At 42.6% G+C, this 27,748-nt stretch overlaps 2 protein-coding genes across 2 annotated transcripts in view; one reads left to right on the top strand and one right to left on the bottom strand.

The window, feature by feature from the left end:
• The window catches only part of rspo4 (R-spondin 4), a 94,424-nt gene extending 81,237 nt beyond the window's left edge, over positions 1-13,187 (top strand). The window contains exon 5 of the mRNA XM_072452959.1: positions 13,057-13,187. Coding sequence (XP_072309060.1) covers positions 13,057-13,187 — 131 coding nt within the window. The remainder of the gene's footprint in view (positions 1-13,056) is intronic.
• Positions 13,188-16,399: 3,212 nt separating this feature from the next.
• chd6 (chromodomain helicase DNA binding protein 6) overlaps positions 16,400-27,748 on the bottom strand; it is a 128,987-nt gene continuing 117,638 nt past the window's right edge. Inside the window, exons 42-45 of the mRNA XM_072451754.1 lie at positions 25,564-25,803; positions 24,209-24,352; positions 24,015-24,119; positions 16,400-22,662 (exon numbers count right to left, since the gene is read on the bottom strand). Coding sequence (XP_072307855.1) covers positions 21,661-22,662; positions 24,015-24,119; positions 24,209-24,352; positions 25,564-25,803 — 1,491 coding nt within the window. The 3' untranslated portion in view covers positions 16,400-21,660. The remainder of the gene's footprint in view (positions 22,663-24,014; positions 24,120-24,208; positions 24,353-25,563; positions 25,804-27,748) is intronic.

Genomic DNA, 27,748 nt, shown 5'->3' with positions numbered 1-27,748 from the left:
AACTGCACAAATATACATAAGGGACTATTTACCAGGAAACATACAGGACAGACAGGATTGGATTATGGACATGCATGTGTAGAATTGAAGAACTATTTGTAGGTAGTAACAGGTGGTGCGCTATCACTTTAACAGGCACGCAAACAAGCATCTGCTCCTCACACAGTGATGGCAAAAACAGTAATGGAAAAACACACGGCATACGGGCCTTAAGGAACTACAATGAACCCTGTTGCATTGTGGGATGTGTAGTACTTTCCCGGGGGACTTTTAACAGCCGCCCCTGTATTTGCAGGGCAAATACACACATACTAAAGTCCACTAGTCTAGAGAAACGCTAACAGCGTCTTCAGGCACTGCAGGAAGCTCTACCAGTTTGGTTACAGGGCGAACGTAGGTACTGTCATTAACCTGAACCTCTGCGGCTCTAACAACGCCGTCTGATAACAGCCACAGGAAACTGTCGGAAGCGGAGGAGCACGCCGAGCAGCGTGGGGCCCAGTGGAGGTCCTGGCAGGAGGTAGTGGTTGAGGACGGTCCCCTGGAACTCAAAAGAGCAGTTAAAGACAACCCTAGACTTGTTGTTGTGATGTACTATGTGGTGTGGTACATACCAAGATTCAGTAGAGTTATCTATCTGGTCTGGAGTCAGCTTAACAACATAGCCTGTGTCTACTAACCTTTTGATCTCCTTGTTGTAAGTGAGCGCTAGATCAGGGTTCCTAGCTAGCTTACGTTCTGTGGATCTCAGGAGGCCTTTGACTACTTCCGGAGAGACTTTGAGCTGTGGGAAATCTTTCCTCCTAAGCAGGGGAGTGGCATATCTCTCCATCCCTTCTTCAGGAACTCTGATGGTCTTGGCCTCTAACATATCTATGGCTTCTACATCCTCTTTAGAGCGTGTAACCTCCTTCTCTGGTCTGTAGAGGGGAGCGTCTAGTTGCCACAGACGCTGTACATTCTGCTGTAGGGCTTCTGCAGGAGAAAGGCATGATATGTTCAGGCAGTGCACCTCCCCCTGCTGTTTAGGCAGACTGCTGCTTGGACCCTGGATGGTCCACCCGAGCTTGGTGCAGATGGCCACGGGCCCATGGGCTGGCCCACGCAGGACTGGACGGACAGGAGTGATAAGGTGAGCATTGTCAGAGCCAATTAACACCAAAGGCTGCACCTGTGTGAAACCCTCAAGCTGTACCCGCTGTAGGTGGTGGTACTTCTCCTTTAAGAGCCCTACTTGGCATGACTGTTCAGAAGGCCTGCGTTATCTTGTAGCGGGTTTTCGGCTTGGACTTTGGTGAGAGCTGAAATGAGACATAGGCTCCCTGTACCTGGATCACATCATGACGGATAGTCCTCAATGAAAGGGTCTCCTCTGCCTGTTCTAAACCTAGGGATTTGACTGCCGCTGGAAGTATGATAGTTTTCTCTGAGCCGTCGTCCAGAAGAGCAAATGTGTCCAGGGACTTGCTGTCATGGTGTAGCTGAACGGGAACAACCTTGAGCATAACACGCCCTGAGTGTCCGAGAGGACCCATGAAGATCCTGCTGGTGCTCACAGTTAGAATGTTAGGGTCACGTTTGTTAGCTTCAACTAGGTCATGTAGCACTGACAAGTGCTGATCTCCGCAACTGCTGCACGGTTTCTTCAGGGTACACTGATCAGGAGAGTGTTTACGGCCACAGCGCCAACATTTGGATTTCTCTTTTACCCAGGAGGCTACAGCTTTAAGGTCTAGCTTCCTGAAGTCTTCACAGCCGTTAAGGTAGTGCTCTGTGCCTTCACAGTAAGGGCAATATGGCTTAAACTTCTGCCTCTACTTAGAAGGGACGGAAGGAGAAGCTTGTGCCCTGGGCTCTGGGTTTGGTTGTGTTTGAGCAGGGTCTGAGCCATAATAAATGGAGGTAGACTTACTCTGTGACTTGGGCCCTGTAGTGCCTCTTGGGTTGCTTCTCTCTTGGCGTGGCTTGTCTGCCAGCTGAGGTTGAGAGGTGTGTCTTGACAGCTGCAAAACCTGTGATTTCCGTTCCAGCCATTCCGAGATGTCATACATGTTGTATGTGCGGCTGCTACCAGTGCGGATGATACCACGTGTGATGCAGTACTCGATGAAACTGTCCCTGTAGCTTGGAGGGAGCTTGGTGAGTAGTCTGTCGACATGTGAACCACACTGAAGCTCACTGGCTGCCACATCATCTATAGAGCTGAGGAGACCGACCAAGCTGGATACTGCTAGTGAGAAATCTTCGAAGGCCTGAGTGTCACCGGCCCTAATAGGAGGGCAATTAAGTATGGCACTCAACTCACTCTGGACTAACTGCCTAGGTTGTCCGTACCTCTGTTCTAGCGCCCTCATAGCACTAGTGTAGGGAGTGCGGTCATGAATGTAGCGCCGGGCCAACTGTGCAGCACACGGATGCTCTAAATGGTCTAGCAGGATGTGGAATTTATACTCCTCTGTGAGATGAGTATGTGGGCAAAGTAGACTGTCTAGCCCCTTCTTCAGCAATGCAAAGTCACTCTCTCTGCCTGATCTGAACGTCGCCAGCTTAGGTTTAGGGATGCCATATGATGAAGCTACTATCATTTCCATCAAGTTTGGCGGGGTTACATCTGCGGTAGGAGGATGATAGGCATTGGCTATATCAGTGGGCGGAGCAACATATTGTTGGTTAAGGGCAATAGGCTGCTGTACTCCTGCCACCCGTGACGGCTGATACAAGGGTGTAGAGTAGTGCCTACTGACATCTGCAGGCCCATGAGGCTGTGCAGAGTTAACCTGGTTAGAGTTGTGTAGAGGAGGCAGATGTTGCAAACTCGGGCTGTACAGGAGTTGGTCCCGACTTGGTTCCATTCTTTCAAGCTGCATTGATTGGGCTACTCGAACGGCAGGTTGTCGCTCAGGATGAATAGCATGATTGGCTCTAGGTGGGGGAGCAGGTAGTGGAGCAGGCTGAACCATCGGAATAACTCTCGGGTGCGGAGGGAGCAGGCTGGACAATAAAGCTTGTATTTACTGCAGCAGGTTGCACTGGCCTAAGCAACAGGTTCACATGTGTTTCGGTGTCCTGCCTTGAGGTTGATGCTGGTTCAGCTGTAGGCGGAAGAGAAGAAACTCTGACTGGTGCAGGCACATCACTGCGCTGAGTAAAAGGGCTACTTGACGTACAGTCACGCTCTAGGTTTTCCACGCGCTTGGTTAATGCACTGCTGGTTTCCGTCATGGTGACTTGCATCTCTTTCATGGTTGTCAGCACTTTGTCCCAAGCATTCTCCATCTTCTCCCATCTAGACCTCTCCTCCTTGTCTGATTCTACTGAAATGCTGTCAGATAAGTCCTCTGGATCAGATAAGCCATGTTTGTAGTCTGCCAGATGTCCTGGAAGCTTCCTGCTCCTGCGTGGACGGTGACTCTTCTCCTGAGGTGCCTCATCTGGATTCTGTGGAGTTGTCATCTCGTTGACTCAGCCAAAGATTATCCGGCTCGAAGGACCACTTGTGCGATACTATGTGCGTCCGGTATGCACTGATTATTGATAAATCTTCAGCTGAGTCTTCCTCGGTCAGAAGGAACAGACAACTCCAGTTCACACTTTGAACATTTATTGAGGGGATCAAACATTGGGAGGAGGAGGTCTATATACAGATGGGTTGAGAGGAAAGGTGCGAATGTGTGTGTGTGTGTGTGTGTGTGTGTGTGGTTATCTGAAAAGAAACACAATAAAAACTGTGTCAGGAACAGTCATAAACAGATTGCATTGAATATGGATAAAGGTTACACTCGGCGACCACCAGAGGGAGCCATGATGCAGTTACACTTGGCGACCACCAGAGGGAGCCATAGTGTAATTGCATTAAATGACCACCAGAGGGAGCCATAGCTTATAAGTGGTTACAGGTGAAGCTTAACTTTATACAAAGTAAACTGCACAAATATACATAAGGGACTATTTACCAGGAAACATACAGGACAGATGATTGGATTATGGACATGCATGTGTAGAATTTAAGAACTATTTGTAGGTAGTAACAGGTGGTGCGCTATCACTTTAACAGGCACGCAAACAAGCATCTGCGCTCTAACTTATAGAACTTTAATATGCATGCATGGTTACAAACAATACTCACATCATATGGACGCACACGGTACCTATACACACAGGATAAGGTTGGATAAAAGGGCAAGATAAAAAGGCAGGAAAAAGGGCAGGATAAAAGACAGCGAACCTGGGCTCCGCTCCTCACACAGTGATGGCAAAAACAGTAATGGAAAAACACACGGCATACGGGCCTTAAGGAACTACAATGAACCCTGTTGCATTGTGGGATGTGTAGTACTCTCCCGGGGGACTTTTAACAGCCGATATCCCAATTGATTACAGTTTCCATGGATACAGGAGTAACTGTTTGCTCACGCGTGTAAACTGGTTATTCCAAATGTTTCAGACACCGGACTACTGACCTTAACTCGAATATTGACTGCAAACATCGTAACCATCGTAAGGACTTCATCCTGAACCACAATGCTGCCCTGTGATGTGTCTCTGAACAGCAGAGGTTCGGGCCCGGTTGCTGTGGGAGTCTGGCCAGATGTTTTTGAGCTCACAAATATTACAAAATGTCATCTTGCCGGCCACATTAGATCTACACTTGACACGCTGGTGATTCTTCTGCAGGATCTGAAGATTCTCAGCTTCCCTCAGTGCGCGTGGAACTGAGCCAAACTACACACTGATATAAACGCAACACTTTTGTTTTTGCTCCTATTTTTCATGAGCTGAAGTTATAAAATATTCTCTACAGACACAAAAGACACATTTCTTTCAAAAATCTGTTGGATTCTGTTGCTAGTGACACTTCTCATCTTCAGAGATAATCCATCCCACCTCACAAGATGCTGCTCAGACAGCATGAATATAAGTGTGCCTTAGGCTGGCATCAGCCCCAAAACGGCTGGCTCTGAACCGTCCCAGAACTTGCACCTTGGTGTAAAAGGAGTATTATAAGACTATTATAGGACTAATATTGTACTGTTTTTAGTTGAGAGTAAGTATAAGCCACAAGTCAATTATTACACAATCATTTTGGTAACAAAAAGCACACCTGTAATACGTGTTATGCAGTTTTAATGTAAAAATGCAACACTTTATGCTAAATCCGTTTTAATGAGCTTTTAACGGTGTTTACGCATCATTTTACTCATAATTGTATTTTGATTGATTCCTATAACTTTTATTGTCCTGCAACTGAGGTTTCAGTGCTCAGTTTTCACCTACCCCCTATCCCTGCCCACATCTTGTACCTGTATTTAGCCGTGATTATTTGAAAGTGAAGACTCCACAGTGACACGTGTAGGTCCTAAAATGTCATGTAGCCACTTTTCACAAATGTAAAAACAGTTCGCTGCTTGTTACAGTGAAAAATCACTATGAAGAGGCTCATCATGTCCACAGTTTTGAACAGGAAGTCATCGAACAGGAAGTCATCGAACAGGAAGTCATTGAACAGGAAGTCATCGAACAGGAAGTCATTGAACAGGAAGTCATTGAACAGGAAGTCATCAAACAGGAAGTCATTGAGCAGGAAGTCATTGAGCAGGAAGTCACTGAACAGGAAGTCATCGAACAGGAAGTCATTGAACAGGAAGTCATTGAACAGGAAGTCATTGAACAGAAAGTCATTGAACAGGAAGTCATTGAACAGGAAGTCATTGAACAGAAAGTCATTGAACAGAAAGTCATTGAGTAGGAAGTCATTGAACAGGAAGTCATTGAACAGGAAGTCATTGAACAGAAAGTCATTGAACAGAAAGTCATCGAGTAGGAAGTCATCGAACAGGAAGTCATCGAACAGGAAGTCATTGAACAGAAAGTCATTGAGCAGGAAGTCACTGAACAGGAAGTCATCGAACAGGAAGTCATTGAGCAGGAAGTCATTGAGCAGGAAGTCACTGAACAGGAAGTCATCGAACAGGAAGTCATTGAACAGGAAGTCATTGAACAGGAAGTCATTGAACAGAAAGTCATTGAACAGGAAGTCATTGAACAGGAAGTCATTGAACAGAAAGTCATTGAACAGAAAGTCATTGAGTAGGAAGTCATTGAACAGGAAGTCATTGAACAGGAAGTCATTGAACAGAAAGTCATTGAACAGAAAGTCATCGAGTAGGAAGTCATCGAACAGGAAGTCATCGAACAGGAAGTCATTGAACAGAAAGTCATTGAACAGAAAGTCATTGAGTAGGAAGTCATTGAGCAGGAAGTCATTGAACAGGAAGTCATTGAACAGGAAGTCATTGAACAGGAAGTCATTGAGCAGGAAGTTATTGAACAGGAAGTCATTGAACAGGAAGTCATTGAGCAGGAAGTCATTGAACAGGAAGTCATTGAACAGGAAGTCATTGAAAAGGAAGTCATTGAGCAGGAAGTTATTGAACAGGAAGTAATTGAACAGGAAGTAATTGAACAGGAAGTCATTGAACAGGAAGTCATTGAACAGAAAGTCATTGAACAGAAAGTCATTGAGTAGGAAGTCATTGAGCAGGAAGTCATTGAACAGGAAGTCATTGAACAGGAAGTCATTGAGCAGGAAGTTATTGAACAGGAAGTCATTGAACAGGAAGTCATTGAGCAGGAAGTTATTGAACAGGAAGTCATTGAGCAGGAAGTCATTGAGCAGGACGTCATTGAACAGGAGGTCATTGAACAGGAACTCTTTGAGCAGGAAGTCATTGAGCAGGAAGTCATTGAACAGGAAGTCATTGAACAGGAAGTCATTGAACAGGAAGTCATTGAAGCTGTTTCTATTGCTAGGCCGTTTAAATCACTATTGCAGTTTACAATTGACAAAATGATTCAAAAAAGTAACTAAGTACCTGAAAAAAGTACACTATGTCTCCGTTAAGGCTTGGGAACGGATAAATGGTTGCGCTAATACTAGTGTTTTGAATATATTGCCAACATTTTGACATTAGCGTCAAAGCAATTGAAATGAAAAACTGTACACGTCAGTAAACATCTATTGTCTTGCCTCTCTGAAGTCCAACCAGCCTCCAAACATGACAGATCACAATTTGACACAACAAATCCCTTTCTTCATACCGAGCCAACACAACACACATCAAAAGCACATTTCTATCTCAGCCCAAAGCTCCTTTAACGCGATGGGACAACTAAAGTCGACCCGTGGATATCATTCAAGTCGCTATGTCAAAATGTGTTCCGGGTTGTGAGCCAGAACAGCTGGAACGGGAGTTTAGCCTTATGCAACCATGCACTTTTATGACCATGATTAGTCTCAGCGTTGCCATAATATCTGAGCTTTGTGATACAAGAGTTTACAATCTTTATAACCCTTTTTTCTTTTCTTTTTTTGGGGGGGATTTGACTGAGCTGCAGAAACACAAGCCGGTTCTAGCTCGTGGTTTTGGCTGTAACCGCGACCGTTTCACACAAAACTTCAGGGACATTGGCTTGGGGGATTATCAGATTTGATTTGATGTATTTGGTATTCATTATTTATTTATTTGCAGTTTGCATTTATGTGAAGCTGGAAGTTCAGAACTCCATAGGAACAATTGTGTAAGCAGGGCCGGAGTGGGACTCATTTTCAGCCCGGGAACATTTCGTACCAATACTATGCATTTTAATATGTATATCATTTATTATGTTAATGCGTATTGAACGTGCTATATGTAAAAACTGTAAACTGTTTTTACACCTTAGCAGCAAAACACAGGTAACAACGGCATCAACAAGTATTTCAATGTCAGCCAAAGTATTTAGTTTGAATAAAATAGATGTTATTTGATGTAACTTGGTGCATTTTAGAGGTTGTTTGTTGAAATATAGCATATGTTATAAGTCAATCTTGGACTTAACTTGTACATATTGTATTCCCTGCAGCACCACTTTTTGTTCAATTTGCCTTAGCCATGCAACTTGATATAAATACATTGATAAATTATTGAGAATACAAGGAAAAGTAAATATACAAACCACTATCCACAAAAGTTCAAACATAAAGGTGAGCAAATCCAAAGTCTTCTTCACTGCCGCACAGAAGCAGAGGCACAATCATCCTCAAGCTTCGGTTCTCATAAGCACATTGCTTCAAACACAGGCCTCCTCCTCTCCAGATGAGCCAGACGTCTAAAGCCTGGACATGGATATTAAGGCGATATTGTAGCATTTTTTAAAATTAAAATATCACTTACTGATCATTTATGTTGTGCAGCGCTCTCAAAATAACAATACTCGCCCCCTAGAGAGGCAACCAATCATACGAGAGAAGTAACACATGATAAGAAGGGACAATTAGAAGTAGACAAGACTTTGCTTAACAGACAGCTGCATTATCCAGTCTCTGTTCCCGACGAGGCCCAGGCCCTCGGTCACTGTTGGTCCTCGGTCGCTGTTGGCCCTCGGTCACTGTTGGTCCTTGGTCCTCGGTCGCTGTTGGCCCTCGGTCACTGTTGGTCCTCGGTCACTGTTGGTCCTTGGTCCTCGGTCACTGTTGGTCCTCGGTCGCTGTTGGTCCTCGGTCGCTGTTGGCCCTCGGTCACTGTTGGCCCTCGGTCGCTGTTGGCCCTCGGTCACTGTTGGTCCTTGGTCCTCGGTCGCTGTTGGCCCTCGGTCACTGTTGGTCCTCGGTCACTGTTGGTCCTTGGTCCTCGGTCACTGTTGGTCCTCGGTCGCTGTTGGTCCTCGGTCGCTGTTGGCCCTCGGTCACTGTTGGCCCTCGGTCACTGTTGGTCCTCGGTCGCTGTTGGTCCTTGGTCCTCGGTCGCTGTTGGCCCTCGGTCGCTGTTGGTCCTCGGTCGCTGTTGGTCCTTGGTCCTCGGTCGCTGTTGGCCCTCGGTCGCTGTTGGTCCTTGGTCCTCGGTCACTGTTGGCCCTCGGTCGCTGTTGGTCCTCGGTCGCTGTTGGTCCTTGGTCCTCGGTCGCTGTTGGTCCTCGGTCGCTGTTGGTCCTTGGTCCTCGGTCACTGTTGGCCCTCGGTCGCTGTTGGTCCTCGGTCGCTGTTGGTCCTTGGTCCTCGGTCGCTGTTGGTCCTCGGTCGCTGTTGGTCCTTGGTCCTCGGTCACTGTTGGCCCTCGGTCACTGTTGGTCCTTGGTCCTCGGTCACTGTTGGCCCTCGGTCGCTGTTGGTCCTCGGTCACTGTTGGTCCTTGGTCCTCGGTCACTGTTGGTCCTCGGTCGCTGTTGGCCCTCGGTCACTGTTGGTCCTCGGTCACTGTTGGTCCTTGGTCCTCGGTCACTGTTGGTCCTCGGTCGCTGTTGGTCCTCGGTCGCTGTTGGCCCTCGGTCACTGTTGGTCCTCGGTCGCTGTTGGTCCTTGGTCCTCGGTCGCTGTTGGCCCTCGGTCGCTGTTGGTCCTCGGTCGCTGTTGGTCCTTGGTCCTCGGTCGCTGTTGGCCCTCGGTCGCTGTTGGTCCTCGGGGTCGCTGTTGGCCCTCCGTCGCTGTTGGCCCTCGGTCACAGACACTGGTCCATACAAAGCACATCAAGTCAAATACATGTAGATCGGCCATCGGCCCTCAAAGCCGGATTAGCCACACCGGGCCTAAAGTTAAAGGTCCACCTGCTTGTCTCCATGGAGATGTTATTGTCCATCTACAGGCTGCAGAGTGAATTACACAGCAGAATCTTAGGTTAGGTGTATTTATTTGTACCCTTGGGTAAATTGGTTTGCAGTGATTAAGAGACATTAAATATACACACAATATAAAAACAGACAATATGGATTAATAAATTGATTAATTATGCCGAGGACAATAGCTGCTGGGACGAACCTGTCTCTATATCTTGGCACGACCAGTCTTTGCCCCGATGGCAGGTCCTGGTCCTGACACAGAGCGTTCAGGGCGTGGCTCCGGTCCTGCGTGACACTGGAGTCTCTGCAGCTGCTGGTGTATTTAAACGCCATGATTCGGTGTGGCCGTCCAATCAGCTTTCCAGCCCATTTCACAATCTGAGAAAGTGCATTTTTGTTCTTCACTGACACATTTCCAAACCAAGATGACATGAAGAAGGCGAAGATGGACTCAATGAAAAGAGAATAAAACAAAGACATAAGAGTTTTCACCACATCAAAAGCCAGTTTCCTGGGGCAGTGCAGGCGCAGTCCCATCTTGAACACACACACTTACACTGGGTCACCAGCTCCACAGTCTGACCATTGAATGTGACCGCTTCAAACCTGTTTGAGCTTATTCTAAAATCAACAACCATATCTTTAGTCGTGTTAACAATCAAAAACAGAGACGACTCCTCACAACATTTTGTAAAATCTGGTGCAATTGGCCCATGGCTGGTCTCCCTCTCCTTGAGTAGGCTAACAGAGACATCAGCATGTTTAACAATGAGCCTGTTGTCATAGTACTGGTCATACTGGTATACAGGATGAATATCAAAGGTGAAAGGACACGCCCTTGTGGTGAGCCAGTGGACCTACAGGCCGGGTCAAACAGCACTCCCTGCCTCATTGCCTCATCCTGGGAGGAGAACCCTTCCACTTGGGTGATAGTGGAACCTTCTACTGCAGCAGAAGACAAGGAGGATGAGGAAGAAGAAGCCAAGGAAAGAGAAGAGGAAAGAGCCAAGAGAGAAGAGGAAAGAGATGAGGCTCATTAGGGTATTAGAAAGGATTGCAGAAATGTTCTAATTGTTTAAATAGAGAAAAAGGAAAACTCCAGTATTAAAGTGTGGAATTGTATTTGGAAATTCATCTTAAAAATAGAAACTTGTACGTACACGTTTACAATAACAAATGACACACATTGCATTGAATTTGAGAGTGGACGGTGCAGCAGCCATGTGTTCATGCATCTCCTCCACGGGCCTCCCCGGGGCCCCTAACAAGCTCCCTGTGCGGGGTGGGACGGGCGATGGGTTTAACAGTATGACTTGTAGACAAGAGGTGATATTAGTTCTGAAAGGGTATTACAACAAAGTATTCGTCCAGCAGATGGCGTGACATGAATCATGAATTCAGTTTTTTCTGTAGTAATTTAACTTAAAAATAACAGCTTGTCTCATTCTTCTATTCCTCTGTCTGCCGTTATTAGTGCTATTCATGTTTGTAGATGGGTGACAAAAAAAAGGGCCAGATATTTGGCAACATTTCAGAACACGCAGTGGACACTAGATAGGAGGTTTTTATATTTTTTATTGCAATAAAACTATTTACATTGTACATTGTAGCATATTAATGTGTAAAAATGCAAAGCTTTTGAAAATCTGTCAGAACTCCCTATTTATATATATTATTTATTTTGAAATGCTTTTATATTGAGCTTAGAGTCTGCACTTGGAGTGCACTATGACGTCAGCTGGAAGGGGCAGGACCATGTAGTGAGTCTCCAGGATGTGATGTCATCAGGATGTTTGATGCACCAAATTAAGTTCAGGGTTTTCTGATTTTGTGTTATTAGTGAGGAGAGCAGATGAATGACAAATATATATATATATATATATATATATATATATATATATATATATATATATATATATATATATATATACTTTAATACAGGGATTTGCGTCACCATTTAGTGTATATGCACCTTATGTGAAGAAGCGTGCGTTTGACGTAGCTCCTGTTAGCATCCTGTTAGCATCCTGTTAGCACCCTGTTAGCATCCTGTTAGCATCAAGTCATCGAGAATTTTGCCTTTATGAATGTGTATGATTAAACGTATATGTTGGGCTATGTTGAATATATCCATGGATTAATGTATGTTTTGCGATAAAAACACGAGTCAATTTTACTAGAAAAGTTCACCTTTTGTATCGTAAATCTTTGGCCGATTAATACAAAAGAAAAAAACTGTAAAGCTATAACTACAATAATTTGATCCAAATTAATTGATTTTAATTATGAAAGCTAACTTAATCTAAAAGTAGAACTCTAAAATCAAGGTTTTCCACCAAAGCAAAGCCGGACGCATGAGAGAGAGTCTAGTGCAATTTCAGCTCATGTAATAACTCCACACGTTTTTCGTCTTATTTCATCTTTCTTGCGTTGGATGTTTTAGCGTGTTGGTGAACACGGTGTGGAGCAGCTGTTGGAGCGCTGACGACCTCCTCCAAGTGTGAACCACCGGGCGCAAGTTTTATAGAGGACAGAGCTGAGTTCAAGAAAAGGATTTACAACGCGCCAGAGCAACTCCGTGTAAATGTTTCTTTGTGCGATTGGACACACGTAAAGTCAAAGTGATTTAAATATGAGCTGTTCAATAGATTTGACCTTCTTTAACAGTTTGGTTTTATTTGCACCTGTTTTATTTTCCAACAACTTTACCACAGCCAATCAGAGCAGCCAGACACTAGTACAAGGCTTCATTGCCATAGTGACGACTCTTAAAGTGTCTCTGAAAGGACGACTCATTGAACTAAAATGCAGTTAAGATATTTACAATTTTCCGTAATTTGATTTTTTTTTTTTATCTCAGAATAGCACTTTTTTTAGGTTTATGATTTAACTTTCTGTTTGTAATTGATGACATCACACTTTGAAATTACCCAGCAAACACACAACATTTTTTTTGACAAATTTAAATATATGAGAGCAACTTTATTTCATTGAATTAATGTTTAGAGAGTCAAAAAAGTTGTTTCTCTGTGTAAATTCTGCTTAAACTTTGACTTGAATGAGTTTTGTTGGACAGATTGTTCCTCTTTTCTCCACATCCACTTGATTGGTGTAAAACTATCATTCATATGTACATCAGGCATAAATAAATACACCAAGGAGTTCTTCCTGGAGGATGGGCTGAAACAGGGAAGCGTGCTGCGGCTCATCCTGGTGAGTAGGCCCCGTCCGTCTGCTCATCCAAGGGGAAGGAGAGAGACTGTTCTCTAGCTAAAGACTGCGGGAATCAATAAAAAAAAAAACACTTTGGGCACATATGAGACATCAATAGCACTGTAAGAAGGTTCAAAGCTCTGAATGGTCGATTTTGCATAATACGGGACCTTTAAAGAAAATTTAAATGAACTGAACAAAAAATGTCTGATCACTTGTTGTGTTTGTTTGTTTGTTTGTTTGTTTGTGCAGAAGGGGGTAAAAGGAAAAAGGGACTGGGGTTGAAGAGGAGCAGGAAGAGACTGCACATGCTGGCTCTGGCTGCCAAGGGCCTCTTGACCAATCACACGACAGCAGGAGACGTCCATCTGCTCAGACAGTAGCATCAGCCAATCAGCTAATAACCCCCCCCCCCCCCCACCACCACCACCACCAACCAGGCTACAGAGCACGGTTACTTCAGCCAACCAGGAGGCTCCCATCTGCAGCATCGACCAATCAGAAAACAGCTGACAAAAACACTGGCCAATGAGCAGCATCTATTCCTCAAAAAAACGCTGACGAGGTTCCAATAATCTGTATTTTCTTCTCTAAATACCAGTTTGCTGCTTGCTTTTCATATTCATGTGTTACAATTGTTATTCACGTGTTTCCATATCTTTTGCAGCATGTATATCCTTTAAACATTTGGAAACAGAAACGTTCTAAATTCCAGAATGAAGGAAACTGGAGGCAAAAGTGAAATGGAACGTATTGTAAGTGTTTTGGCAAATGAAAAGTTCTCAGATACGTGATGTCAGAGAATGGTTTAAACATATTTACGGTTTTATTCTACTCTATTTTGCTTTCGTAATAGAAGATAATGAGACAAATTTAGCATTTTTAGGTTTTACTACAGTTTTGAATTAGGCGTAAGTTTCATTCATTCATGTGAGTTTATCTATGACAAAAATTACATTTTTTAGACTCAAAATTGGATCTGAGCTTCCCAAAAAGTACAATTTGTGCTAAAGTATGTGCTATATTTGTAGATAAAATGGAAAAACAGCTGCTTAATTTACCATATAGAGTCAAAACTATTCACTTTTTGATCTGATTTTGTCATATTTCACTTAAATTTGATCAGAATGACAACACTTACCCACGTGTTTGGTCTGGTGCGCACAGGGCTCAGGATATCGCTTTAAAATAAGGTTCTTTAGTTGGTCAGATATTTCTAAGGCGTTCAGAGGCACGAGCTGTTTATTTTTTTAATAAAACCGTGTAAATGTTAATACGCCATTAACCGAAAACGTGTGTATTAGTAAAGCCTTTGCCAGAGCGGCTTATTAAACAGTTTTACAATAACCAAGTGATAAATAACAAGCGCTTACCGTATTTTCTGGACTATAAGTCGCACCAGCTAAAATAAAAAGCATAATAAGAGAAGACAAAAACATATATAAGTTGCACTGGAGTATGAAATGTAGTTGCAAGTGTGAAAATAACCAATAATATCACATATAAGTCGCTCCAGAGTATAAGTATATAAATATAAGTATAAGTAGCACCCAGGCCAAAACTATGAAAAAAGGTGCGTCTTGTAGTCCGGAAAATACGGTATTCATGCATTATAAATGGTTTACTAAGGAATAAGTGTCACTGTGATCATTTGTCTACATTGTACCGGGTTAATATCAAAAACTTACTTCAGACAAACAATTGTGGACACGAAATAGCGTTGAAGTGGGAGGTGAGCGTGTGTGAGGCCCATACCGCCTTTACCTTTAGAATAATATGAGTTAAATTACAAGAAATACCCAGACTAAGAAGGTTAAGTCGTCCGAAGTCGTTTTAAAAGCTCGGACGGTACAAAATATATGAGCGTTTGTCCTGGTTTTGTGCGTAAAAAAGGTTTGCGACGCAAAGATGGCACGGATCGAGCTCCCGTCGTCAGAATAAACACCAACTGACAGACTTCGACGCGCCGCAGCCAAGAAAACGTCTAACACAGAGCGGAGACGCCACGGCAACCATCCGGGCGCGTGCGGTTATCCCAGCGTGCAGAATGTACCGTTTTTGTTTGTTGGTCTGTTTTGTTTTTGCAAAGCCCGGGGTCGTTCAAGATGTACTTGTATCGTGGCTTCAATTCTAAAATGTAGAACTGGAGCGGTGTTGAAATGATTGCGAGAAATGTTAATGTTAATAAATTAGACACGGATTACGTAATAATTATACATTCTTGTGGCTTTAAATGACATGCTTTTGGCCATCTTCAAATGCTGTCTGCAGAAGTGAACAATGAAAAGATCAATAAATAAATAAACGAAGCCCCTAGGCAACGTGACGGGCGCGCTAATAGAGTCCAGCGTCGGCTCGCGGACATAAAAGCTGAGTAGAATTGTATACAATCTGACAATCTGGGGGAAATTGAAACAGAGTCATTTGAGAGAAGAAGATGACCTCGGAAACGGGATTAATAAAACAAACGCGAATGAAGAAAAAATGTATACTTATGATTACACGTGATCGAAACGCTTGGAGTGTCTTCACAGGATGGTATTTAACTCATCTTATCTCCATGGAAACAGGCACTAGCCCAAGTTAAAGGTCAGATTTGTGGAGCGGCAGCGCTTTTCAAGTTAGAAAAATATATATATTTAAATCGATGAAACACTTGTAATTGAATGAACGCGATAAATCATTTTAATACCGCACATCATTTTTATCAGATTTTTACATTGATTAAAGCTCATCAATGTAATTTATATTCATTCACAATTGTTACTTTCAAATAGTACATATTAAAGTTAGCGTTTCTCTTTGAAGATGAGGCAGCTGTCACTCAAATGAACTATTCCGCAATAAATACATTTTGCAATTATCCTGTAGTTTTTGTTGCATGGTTTTACATAAGAGTTAAAGGTTTTGGAATTGAAGTCACTTTCTCTAAAAGCATCGATATTTCTGTGTTAATATAATATTTGTAAAACAAATATGTTGGTTTTGTTTATGTAAGTAAAAGTACAGTCTGTAATAAGCACACAGAATATCATTGTAAAAAAATGGATTGTACTAAGAAGTGAATGTATTCTTCGTGTATATTTTGAGGCTGCAGCAGTGGTACCCAGGTTTACACGCTTTTGAGAAGTTTGCTTGATTCAAAAAATAGTTATTAAAAACATGTGTCTTAATGTGTTTTGTGTTGGACTGAACCTTTGGCAAAAGAAAAAATATATATATAATACGAATAAACCCATTATGCTTTATTATTTCGACTCTTAAAATAGTGTTGACACCGTAACATTGGCAGTCAGAGTTTTAAAGCATTAACTGAAGAACAGTAACTTATATAATGATAATAATAAATCTGGTTTACAGTGCATAGAAAAAGCCTAGAACCTGACGCCCTCTGCTGGCGACAGTGGGGAGTGTTTAAATCGGTGAAAGTAAAGTTAACAACTGTAATGTTGGCAACACTTTCTAGAGAACACTATAATAACTACACTTTTAATAGCCTAAATAAAGCATTAACAAGGACTTCATAAGAATAATCCAGGCTCAAACTGAAGGTGAATCGTGTCGAGTGAGAGAAAGAAACCACACAGAGTCAGAGTGAACCAAATGCATTTGTCTTGAGGAGTAACAAAGCCAGCCTTTATCAGTCAGGACAACACTGTGAGACAACCGCTGTACAATAAATACATCATTTTGAGTTCACGCCGTGTCCAGGTGACCATCAGAACATCTCCAGAACATCTGCAGAACACATGGACGACACTGTGAACCAACGGCGCGATGACCACAACGGGACAGTCCGGGTCACCAGCTCCAACACAACACGAGCCAGAACAGAGAGAATGTACATGGAATGAGGGCGTTACCGTGGAAACCGCCGCAGAGATTCAAATCGATGGGCCATTATCGTTTACCTGCAGTTAAATTCAAACGGATGGTGTTGTTTGGTCGTTCTTTTGGTCACGATAACGCTGCGTTGTGAGCGTGTTAAGGGGAAATGTGCAGTTAAACCGTCAGATTGCACATTTGTCGAGCTGGTTTATGGTTCAATTCTCTTTAATTGCTCGACCTGCCTAACCTCATGCTGGTGCGTTATGGAGCGGGCTTACGGGGGCAAGAACCAATCACAGAGCAGCATCGTGGTCTGGGGTGGAGGTCAATCGAACGTACTACATTTGCAGGCTTTATTAAACTCTGGATTCAACACAATTTAGATGATTCGGCTTCTTATGACGTGTGGTGCCATTATTCAGAAGGACTTTAAGCCATGAGATTAATGTCACAGTCATTTAGAGCCAATCACAGACAAATACCGTATTACTTTTTTCATAGTTTTGGCCGGGGTACGACTTATACTTGTATGTATACTTATTTACTTATACTCCGGAGCAACTTATATGTGATATTATTTGTTATTTTCACACTTGCAACCGCATTTCATACTCCAGTACAACTTATATGTTTTTTTTTTTTCTTTTCAATTATGCATTTTTTGGCTGGTGTGACTTATACTCGATTTATAGTCCAGAAAATACGGTAATCTCCATCTTCATCGGAATGTAAGTGATCAGCCAAAGAACCTGTAGAACTCTGACCACACGGGAACTTACTAACGTCCACAGCGGTCACAAAGGGGTTTATAAGTCCAACCAGAGTCCAGACTTGAGTCGAATTGGGATTTTGTCGAGCGGACCGAGGACCAGAGAAGCGCTAAGGAAGCTTCGCTAAAGTGACGTTGCTAATCCAAACTTGACCTAAATATGTTCTTCCTGCGCCGAAAAGGTCACGTCGAGTCAACCTTTACCAAATACTGTCCTTTTTTGCCTTGCGTGTATATATATTTTTTCAATTCCGTCTGGCTTGGACCGGGACAACCGAACACGCAGGCGCAGGGAGAACATGCAAACTCCACCGTGTTCAGCCTTTTGTCGTTTCACTTATTTTAATCTCAAATAAAACGCCAACGTTCGACGACAAAAACGCCAGAGCGGAATATATTTCACATTTGGTCGCGAATAAAAAGCTTTTAAAAAAAATGATACACGGTTGAGTATTTTTTATCGTTGTGGCGTTATCGTGACCAAAGTCGTACCTTCAAAATAAGAGTCCAACTGACACTTTCAAAGGCGTTGCATTGAAACACTTCGGACACGCCGTCGACGCCGGCAGAACTGAATCGAAGCCCGATGAAAACTAAATACGTAGGCAGAGTTTTTGTTCAGGCACTGATGAGAACAGCTATTTCTAACCGTTTGTGCTTTTTGAGTGGATTGGGACAGCGGGACCTTTGCACTTCTGCTTCTTTAAGACGACACACGAATAACGAATACAAGGCATAAACGTAGCAATATATGGACACGTAACAGCCGCTAATACACGACGCGTGCGCTAAATAAGGCATTAACTTGACTAATATGAATACGAGAAATGGCATATTTGGTGAAAAGCAACAGATAATAAAGTATAAAATAAATAAAATCAAATGCAGCCACACATTCAAGAGCTCAGACAAGAGGATAATAGTGGATCAAAACCAATGCAAGGTTAATAAAGGCAGAAAAGAGCGTGTTGTGTAGCTTTTTCGGTCGTTTCCGTGGTGATGTTTTTGCTTGGTATGACCCTGAACACGCCATATCTGTTCTATTCTGCCACTGTTTGTTGGTTTGTGTTTGTCTGGGCAGAGTAACTGAGTCCTACACCTTCTGTATGTAAAATAACACATAGTGACTCACAGTAAGGTATGCAGTGTGTCGTGCAAGTAAGATAAAGCGGTGAATGTGGGTTTGTGTGTGCTATTCCAACAAAAAAGGTAAAAAAAGAGGTGCAATGTCCTGTATTTTGGTTGGTTTTAGAGCTCGTTTTACTGTATTGACAGCAGTAACAGTCTCTAATAATCTCATTTCCAATAATCCAGGAAAACACAGGACGGAGATTTCAATTTTACATGCATTTTCCCGGCCATTTATTTAGTTTTATTTCTATTATGTATTTTTTAATGTGTTGCTAATGTTCTTTTAAAGTTAATTTGAAGAATATTCTTTGAGGCCAGTTAGAAACCCGCAACGGTTATACGTCTTTTGAAGTCAGATCCTTTGGTCCACTATTTTGTACCGTCTACGTCTGTATAACAAGGCGACATTTCAGCTTTTTTATCACGCTGAAAAAAAAAAAAAAAAAACATAAAAAATTGAATGTGTGCGCATGCGTGGTCACATGGTCCGACGTGATTCATGAACCCAGAACGTTCACCATCACGGAGGCTGTGCAAAAATAAAAAGTTTCAGTCCGCAAACATGAAAAGTCCATATTTTTGACCTTTGACCCTCACAGAAAACACCCTGTTATGAAAGCAAAAGATGATACAACTCGCATCAGTCGAATGTACAGTACATTTGTCTTTGATACAACATGTAGCTCCCCAGAGAACGGCACTGTGCAAAGGGAGTGTGGAAATCGCTAATGCTACGCTAACGCCATGCTAACACCATCTTAAAAGTGCACTCTGTAATGTTTCCAGGGAAGAGTACGCCACGCTTTTGTCTCCACGAAGATGAAGAAAAGTTACATCGTGGACTTTTAAGTTTAATGATGCTAATTTCGGATGCTAGCGCCACGTTGCTAATAGCTACGCTGCTAATTTGCCATTTCGACGTGCTACATCACTTTCTAATGACCAGACTCGAGGAAAGTGAACGCCATAGTTCTAACTTTAAATAAGATCACGTAAAAACAGAAAAAAGTAATTTAAAATGTTTAGCTAATGTCTTTAGAAAGGCTAAAAGACGGGCTAAAAGATTTGAGTACATCCAGTAGATTTTTTGCGCTATTGTAAGATTATTTTTCTTAACAATATAAGTTTGTGTCTAAAGGAAATAAAAATAATACATTTAGCCTAGAAATTAACAATTTGATTTTGCGTTTATTTCTGGACACTTAGCTGCGACATAGCTTTTTCGCGCACACACTTTTGCACAGTACCGTGTGTTAAGTCAAGTATTTTCCCCCCTCCCCACTGAAGAATAAAAGGCAAACAAAATTATAATATACGATGCATAATAAAAATAGCAATGTACAGCGACAGATTTACAAATGTAAAAGTCGTAAAAGGCGTGACAAGTCGGTGTAAAGTAACGAGACAAAACGAGGCACTCCTCTTCCTGGTTTAGCAATCTTTTCCCTTTCGATACAAACACGGAAACGTACAATGAACAAAGTGCACAGGACAGAGATATGCGTAAAAACAAGAAGAAAAAAAAGAGTTTGATGTTACAAGATGTTTGTTTAGGGGTGGATTTTAAACTCAATACTGGATAAAAAACGGTCAACGTATACTGCCATCTGGTGGAGAGACCTGGACATTTAACATCTTTTGTTTGCAAAGTGACGAGCTGAAAAGCAACTAAAAGCACGATTGGAAACATTTAATTAATCTCATGATTGTTCTTTGCTCCAAATGACTTAAAGCAAACAAAAAAGTGAACATTTATATTAGGATTAATTTTGTTCTGATGGTAAATTGCAGTTGTTGTAGTATCATAACCACATGCAATTCAAATAATTAAAAGTTCTTACAGGTTTAAGTGTAACTAACTAACATTATCTTACTAAAAGATAGAAAATTAGGCTCAATAATAATGATAAGGTACAAGTACAGTTAATGTATTATCTTCAGTAAATGATTTTAGGAAAAGAAATGCACATTTTGAGGTCAGTTTGAGGTAAAACTCAACACAAAATTGTCCTGTCGCGATAATGAATTACTTATCGCACAATAACCGACAGAACAATACTTTTAGAGGCTCAGTATGATCATCTTTACTTTGCACTAGTGGAGTTTGTGAGAGTCAAATATCTAACTTTAGGACTCTAGATATTAAAACTTGTGAAGTGCTTCATGTTCTTAACAATATTATTATTATTGCACTCTTAAAAAAAGGTTTACTGAGTTTCAACACTATTGTTTATTGTGATATTTTAGTAGCAATATATATCACACTTCAGAACTCTTCATCGCTATTGCAACCGCTGATGTGATTTTGAGAAATTACAAAAATAAATTGAATTCATTATGTTAATGAGCATACATGATCCACATGCTGTAAACACGCTGGACTGTTGCCATGGGCTACACCAGCATGTTATGACTATGTCTATTTTCATTTGTAACATACTTCAGTGTGAGGTGGGCCACGTGTTTAAATGCAGTTTTATTGTACTTACAATATGAATGGGTTTGGGCTGATCAATGCTGCTGGTTTTAAGATGACATTTAATGAAGATAACACACATATTTAACCTTAAACATGACTTAATCGATAAGCATCTTTTTTTTTTTTCAAATACCTTGCTGTGTGTTGACATTCGAGCCAAGAGTACTGCAAAGGGGGACGACATACACGGTTGTACACTGCATTTGGCGTTTCCATGGCGCGTTCATGGGTCACGTCGTCATAGGAATGCTGGTTCTGCCTTCTCTTCGCTACGCAACATTGCACTTGGTTGAAACATTTGGAGTGTGCCAGGAAATAAAAAATAAGAGGACAGACAAACTGAGAGATCTCATGATGAAATGCGTGTCCATGAGTCACTGTTCCTGTGCGTCCGACAGACACTTCGAGTACAATGTTTATGCACTTTCCATACGTCCTGCTCTCATTGAAGTCGATGCAGAATGGAAAGAATACACTGATGTGTTTTTCTGTCTCTTGCACTAGTATTTGTATACAAGGAGAAGTGGGGAGAGAGGTGGCTTTATAAACATGACCGAGTAAGACGCTATTATCATTGTTGAAAAAGTCTTTACATGGACATTAACTGACAGACACGGCACAAATTTTACAAGAAAGTAGATTGGATATTTTAGCCTTCCTCTCCGTTTGCTTGTCTTTGCTCTTCCACCACTTCCTGCTTCCTCTCTTCCGCGCGTCCTTGCGAGTCTTGACTCTCTGTCGCCGCCTGCGTCTCGATACTTTCACTCGCGGCGCAGCTGGCGGGAGGCGCCGTCGGACAAACCGGCTGCGAGCTCGCGCCGGCGTTGAGTTCCTTTTCTTCGTCGCCTCCTTTCTCCTCCTCCTTCTTGCGCCGCCGCTTTGGGCTCGCCGGGGCCCCATCCACCACACCTGGGGGCATCACGGGCAGCGCCATGATGCCCCCGTGCGGCAGGAACATGTGAGGGTACAGCAGGCCGTGCGACATACCCGGGATTAGGAAAGGGTTAAACGTAAGATGGCTACTCGCGCTCGTGCCAATGTGCGCCGCGCTGATATGCCCCCTGCTGGTGGACGTTATTATCGCAGCCTGTTCGACTATCGCTGCGGCTGTGGTGGTCGCAGCTTTTTTACTTCCTTCCCCAGATTCGTCTTTGTTTTTATCCTTTTCGCTTGAAGACGATTCCTTCTCTGCAGTCGATGAAGAGGGGCTAGCCGATTCGGACTGGCTAGCTTTAGCGGGCGGAGGAGCGTGCGCCATCATACCGACGCTTAGCATGGCGTGTTGCGGTAGAGTGGCGCCGTGTGGTATACCGTGTAGCATCATCGGTAGCATGCTCAAGCCGTTTTTAGCGTCTTCCGGCGACGAGGAAGCCCCGGGGAAGCCGTGAGGAAACCTGGCCATGATGCCGGAGATGGGTAAACCGGAGATAGCGGCGCCGCGCAGGTTTTGCATCGCCACCATCGTGTCCACGCTGCCAATTAGACCGCCGTTCATGAATATGGGCGGGCCCAGCGTGGTGGGGGAGGCGTCCGACACGGAGAGCAGGGGCTTGGGCATCTCGCTGCGAGGGCGACGGCCGCGGCGTCTGGCTGCGTCCCGGTTCACAGGCTCGGTCAGGATGCGAGAGAACTTTCCCTCAGGCAGATATCCCTGTGGGGCACAAGACAAGAGGTGGAGGTCACACAACGCCTCAGGGGTCTTTTCAAAACCTGTAGTTAATACACACTCATTGATTAGTTCATTCACAGTATTACTCTTTTATGAGCGCTAAACCTACGGCGACAGTGCCTCACACGGGCTATTAGAGAGGACACAGGAGAGGAATGCTACGGCGTTAGCTTAATGCTAACAAAGAAACATACTGTGTTCTGAGTGAAAAGTGACAAGATTATGGGAGAACTGCCCAGTGCAGTCACAGGGACCAAAGGTTTAGAAGTGACGCACTTTTCCTTCATGAGTTTGAGCCGCACAGAGAAAAGAAAAGCAAGGAGAATATGTTTTACTCCACACCAGTTAAACCCTTAGTCCATCTGTATGTTAAATGCAGCCCCAACATTTGCGATTCGTTTGTTTTATCTCATTATCGCTATAAATGGAGATGGATTTCCCCCCGTGCTTTACAATATGATCATTTCTCAATACAATATTAACATTATAATGCATACTTGGTCTACTTTTAGCTTATTATACTTAGTTTAGGCCTTTTTAATTTAAAGTCTACAACAAAATTCTAAATATATATATCATTTACTGCACTACAGCTCGAATAGAGTTCTTTTTTTTTCTTTTTTCTGTTTGCAATATCTTAGACCCCAGATGAAGGACAGGAAATAATGACACGGTAGAATATTCTAGGTTTATAAATTAGGGCTGTAAGGATAATCACAATCGAAATCGCAATTTGAATAGACAGCTGCGATTTTTGAAGCACCATAATCTCCTCCGCATACAACGAAATATCCTGTTTTCTCTATCAAAAACTAAAACAAACTAAATAATATTGATTAAAAATAGATTTTAAAAAATGAGAAAAAGGGAAAATAAACCAGAAAACCACACCAGTATTTCAATGTGTTTTAGGCCATATATTTACTTTCCCAAATTATTTATTTCCTTTTTTTCCCTTCCTTTAAAAAAAAAAGAAAAGTACATTAACCAAGAACCAATAATTAATTCATATATTTAATACATAACTACAAGCACAAACAAATGACAATATATCTGTCTTTTTATCAGCTCAACCCCTGATAAAAACAGAATAAATAAACATATATTTTTTAATTATTCGTTTGTCAGCTCATAGGCCTATTTCAGTCTTTTTGTCAATTCTCCTGGACACTTTGAACACAATCATATTATCATAACACAAATCTAATCGTTATTGCACGTGTATTTCCCCCTAAATCGTGTCGCTCTAATATAAACGCAGATGTTGAACTTGACGATCAAAGTAAGAACGTGATATTTAGCATTTCATGTGCAGTGCAGTGCGTTCTACTCACAGAATGTTTGACCACATCAGCCCAGTCCGGAGCCACGAAATACTCCGAGTTAGCGTCCAGCCACCGCGACAGCTCCTTTATCGCTGGAGCCATAGCGCCCCCTAGCTGTGGAAGCGCAACAGTACAAGTATTTTTGGTTAATGTGACAAATATAAGAAGAACGTGGCGATGGCTGTGATCCGAGTGTGTTTTACCCTGCGCCCGGTGCCACGGTGCACCACGGGCACACGCTCCTCTCCGGTCAGAGAGTTCACGTCCAGTTTGGTGGGGTCTTTGCAGCGGTGCCTCCTCTGTTTGGGACGCTCGATGAAACCGTGCAGCACACTGGCTCCTGGAGTCTACAACATTATTTGTATCGTTATAAGCCTTTAAACGTGCTCTTGAGAAGTGCAGTTTGGCATATCATGTTTTAGAACTAATAAAATAAATTGTTTGTACCAGGCAAAATTACAAAAGTACACTTGGCTCTCTGCTGTTTCCCCAGGGACTAACTGAGTTTTTGGCGCCATCTACTGGCCGCAGAGGGAAATACACACAGTTTAAGACATTTTTTTCAACACATTTCACGCTGCCCTTGAACATTCAGGTCTCAGCACACAGTTGTAATTCACAGAGATTGGCGATGATTTATGGACTTCAAACGACAGAGAAGATTCTCAGATTCACGTCAGATCGTCAAGGAGATTCAGAATGGAGTGTTTTCGACACTTTCTAACCAGGATTCATCAAACTAGCGTGAATGCAAGCTAAATGCTACTCCAGGTATGTTTTTGACGAGGGAACGATGTTTACAGCATAATATGTGTCCTTCAAAATGGTTTGATAAAAATCAGTTCAAATTGAAAACCTCTAAAACAAAAGTCATGATTTTGAGCAAATCCAAAACTGACCATCTCCTTACATGGAGCAGTTTTAGAACAAGTAAAGGAAATCAAACTGTTGGGGGTGGAGTTAAAGTCTATCTGTTAACAGAAAAAGCAGATGTTTCTAAATGTATATTGATGTATATTAAACTAGTCATACCAGCATTAGCTTTAGCTCATTTAGAGTATTGTCCATTAGAGCTGCTAGACTAGCTCTTAACTGCTCCACAGGAGAAAATGTAGACATGACACACCAGACATGGCAGATTATAGAGCAGAGATTGATAAGCAAACTGGCCCAATTTTTAAGAATTTTACCAGATATATGTATGGATTCATTCACATTTAAAGGGATAAACATTTACCTTTGTTCGGTTGTAAAAGTTGTTTCTAACTTGCACAAACAAACGGTAAATGAGTGAAATTGTGCAATGTGTCGTTTTATGTGGACTCCAGGAAGAATAGTTCTGGGATCCAGAATAAATTAGATTATTTTTTTTTTATATATATATATATATATATATATAATGAATAAAAAGTGTATCTTTAATGAAGAACGTTAACAAATATTTAGGTTCTAATAAAGAAAGTGTGTTGTTTCCAACGTGCATTTTAATTTTAGAATTGCGCCTCTTCCTGTAGTTATTTTGATCATCACTATAACATTATGACTATTAGAAACTCACATGGGCAAAAGCGGGCAGATCCATGCTGTATCCGGGGTTCTGCCGGAGCCACTCGATCAGGCCTTTGCTGGCAGCCTCGCGGTCTATGGCCACGATCTCGGGCTGTGGAGGGGTCTGAGCGGGCGGGGTCGGGGTGGAGGACGAGGGCGTGGGGGGGCCAGCAGGGCGCTCTGACGGGGAGGGGGAGGGAGAAGAGGTGGAGGAGGAGACGGCCGAGTGGCTGATGGCCTCTACACGAGCCTGAGGAGAGAAACAAAGACATTGAAGCAAATAGATCATTGTTGAGATGATCCGAGAGCTTTCACACCAACAATCTGACACTGCACTGAAAAAGTGCGCAGCCAGATGAACTCTCATGATTTCACAAACTCTAGAATTCACTTTGTGCATTTGTGGATTAGAAAGAGGACTGTGCTTTTCTTGCCTTAACAAACTCATCAACACAGTTTAGGGTTTTCCCACTGTTGTGGACCAATCAATGGGGGGAATGCTAACCACTCTGCCACCATGCTGCCTCAACCTTTTGCCTGTGTTAGTGATCTTTGAACGGCTCACGCTGTGGTAAGCAGTTTTTGTGTTTACTCATGTGCTCCTCAATCTGCTTTCTGTTAGTCGTGTTGTGTCCAGTTAAAGACCTGTCACTGTTCTTTTTCCAACAATGTCAATGCATTGTGGTCTCTATTGACCGGTCAAGCACTACTTTTCAAGGTACAGTAAATTGTTGGAAATTATAAGTGCAGTACTTTTTCAAGTTCTTCTTCCAGTGTGTAATGCTCTGACTACACAGAACAGAACACATACATATGAAGAGATACAATAGCAGTGCACTGGTCAGACAGATGCACTTAAATAAAGCCACAATGCCATAATGCCCCAAACGTCACATTAAAACAGCCCTGCATTAAATCAGCCACAATAAAACTCACCTGTCACTCCCAGATGCAAATCAAAGCCACGTCTTTCCTGAAGAAATTCTCTGTATTTCCCTGAAGTGGAGTAGGTCCAAAACAGCCACAGATTGACTTGCTCAGCTTCATAAAACCTCTGGGCACAGACGACGCTCCACTGCTAATGCCACTGGTCTTCACTGCTTAGTGTGGATCTTCCTCAATTACGATTATAAATGAATCACTGGGTGATTAAATAACCGCCTGTTTTTCTCACTAACATCTAATCATTAGCGGAACATGAACAGGCCTCTGAACAAGGTAAGAAAGCCTGCATGGGCATTAAACGACACAGTGACTTCCAGCCAAGGTTCAGCAGCAGAAGTGAGGGGAAAACGGGCTTATTTGGATATATTTCAAAACAATTTAAATATATTTGTGACACAGAGTAATTTACAGATTGGCCTGACCGCACGTCACTGGAAAATGCTCCTTAATATCTAAAAATGAACCTGAGTCCAAAGTGACGTCACAGACTCGTTGCTGCTGCCATCTAGGGGACGAAAGCCGCATGCTCACTGTGGGTCGTGCCCTGCCTAAGTCAGGAGGGACCAGTGGATTTACAGAAATCACTCCAGACTGAGTGTTGAACTGTTTGTTCAGGGAGTTAGCAGCTAGCTAATGCTAGTTTACATAATAAACGTTCGCCTGCTTGCAGACCTTGCAAGCCTAATTTCAAAACTGTCCACACACACACACACAAAGTCCATGCTCTTGAAGGTTTTGAGGGGTTGTCCAGTGCAGAGGGCTTGTGGACGAGGAAGCTTGATCGTAAATGTCCACAAAAGTTTGTTGTGGCAAGTTGTCTCTGCTTTTAATTGTTGTCAGCGACTCGACGCAGTAGATAAGGATCAAAACCTATAACTTCCGTATTCATGAACTTTCAACCCCTTTGATGTCCAGTTTTATGCACTATTTTTTATGACTATCCACAGGGTCACAAAAGAGAGGTAACTGCATGTGGTGATGTCTTCAACATGGGGACAAACAACTCGTGTAGTCCGTACAGAAACAAAGGATCATGGTCTATATAGTTTAACAGTCCACAAAGTCATTGTAAATTGCTGGATATTGCATTATAACTTCTGCAATAATCTAGGTTTAGGCTAAAACAATCTAATACAGGAAACCAGAAACCATTTGAACTAGACAAACCATCCAGGCGACCGCGTACCAGAGTTTGAGAAGCTGTAGATCTCAGCTTGTGTACAGACATGATGTAATGTGATGGCATATGG

This window comes from Eucyclogobius newberryi, unplaced genomic scaffold (genome assembly GCF_026437365.1).
Source record: "Eucyclogobius newberryi isolate DKJ021-1_F unplaced genomic scaffold, fEucNew1.0.hap1 SCAF_19, whole genome shotgun sequence".
NCBI lineage: Eukaryota > Metazoa > Chordata > Actinopteri > Gobiiformes > Gobiidae > Eucyclogobius > Eucyclogobius newberryi.
This window is presented reverse-complemented; position numbering and strand designations above follow the sequence as displayed.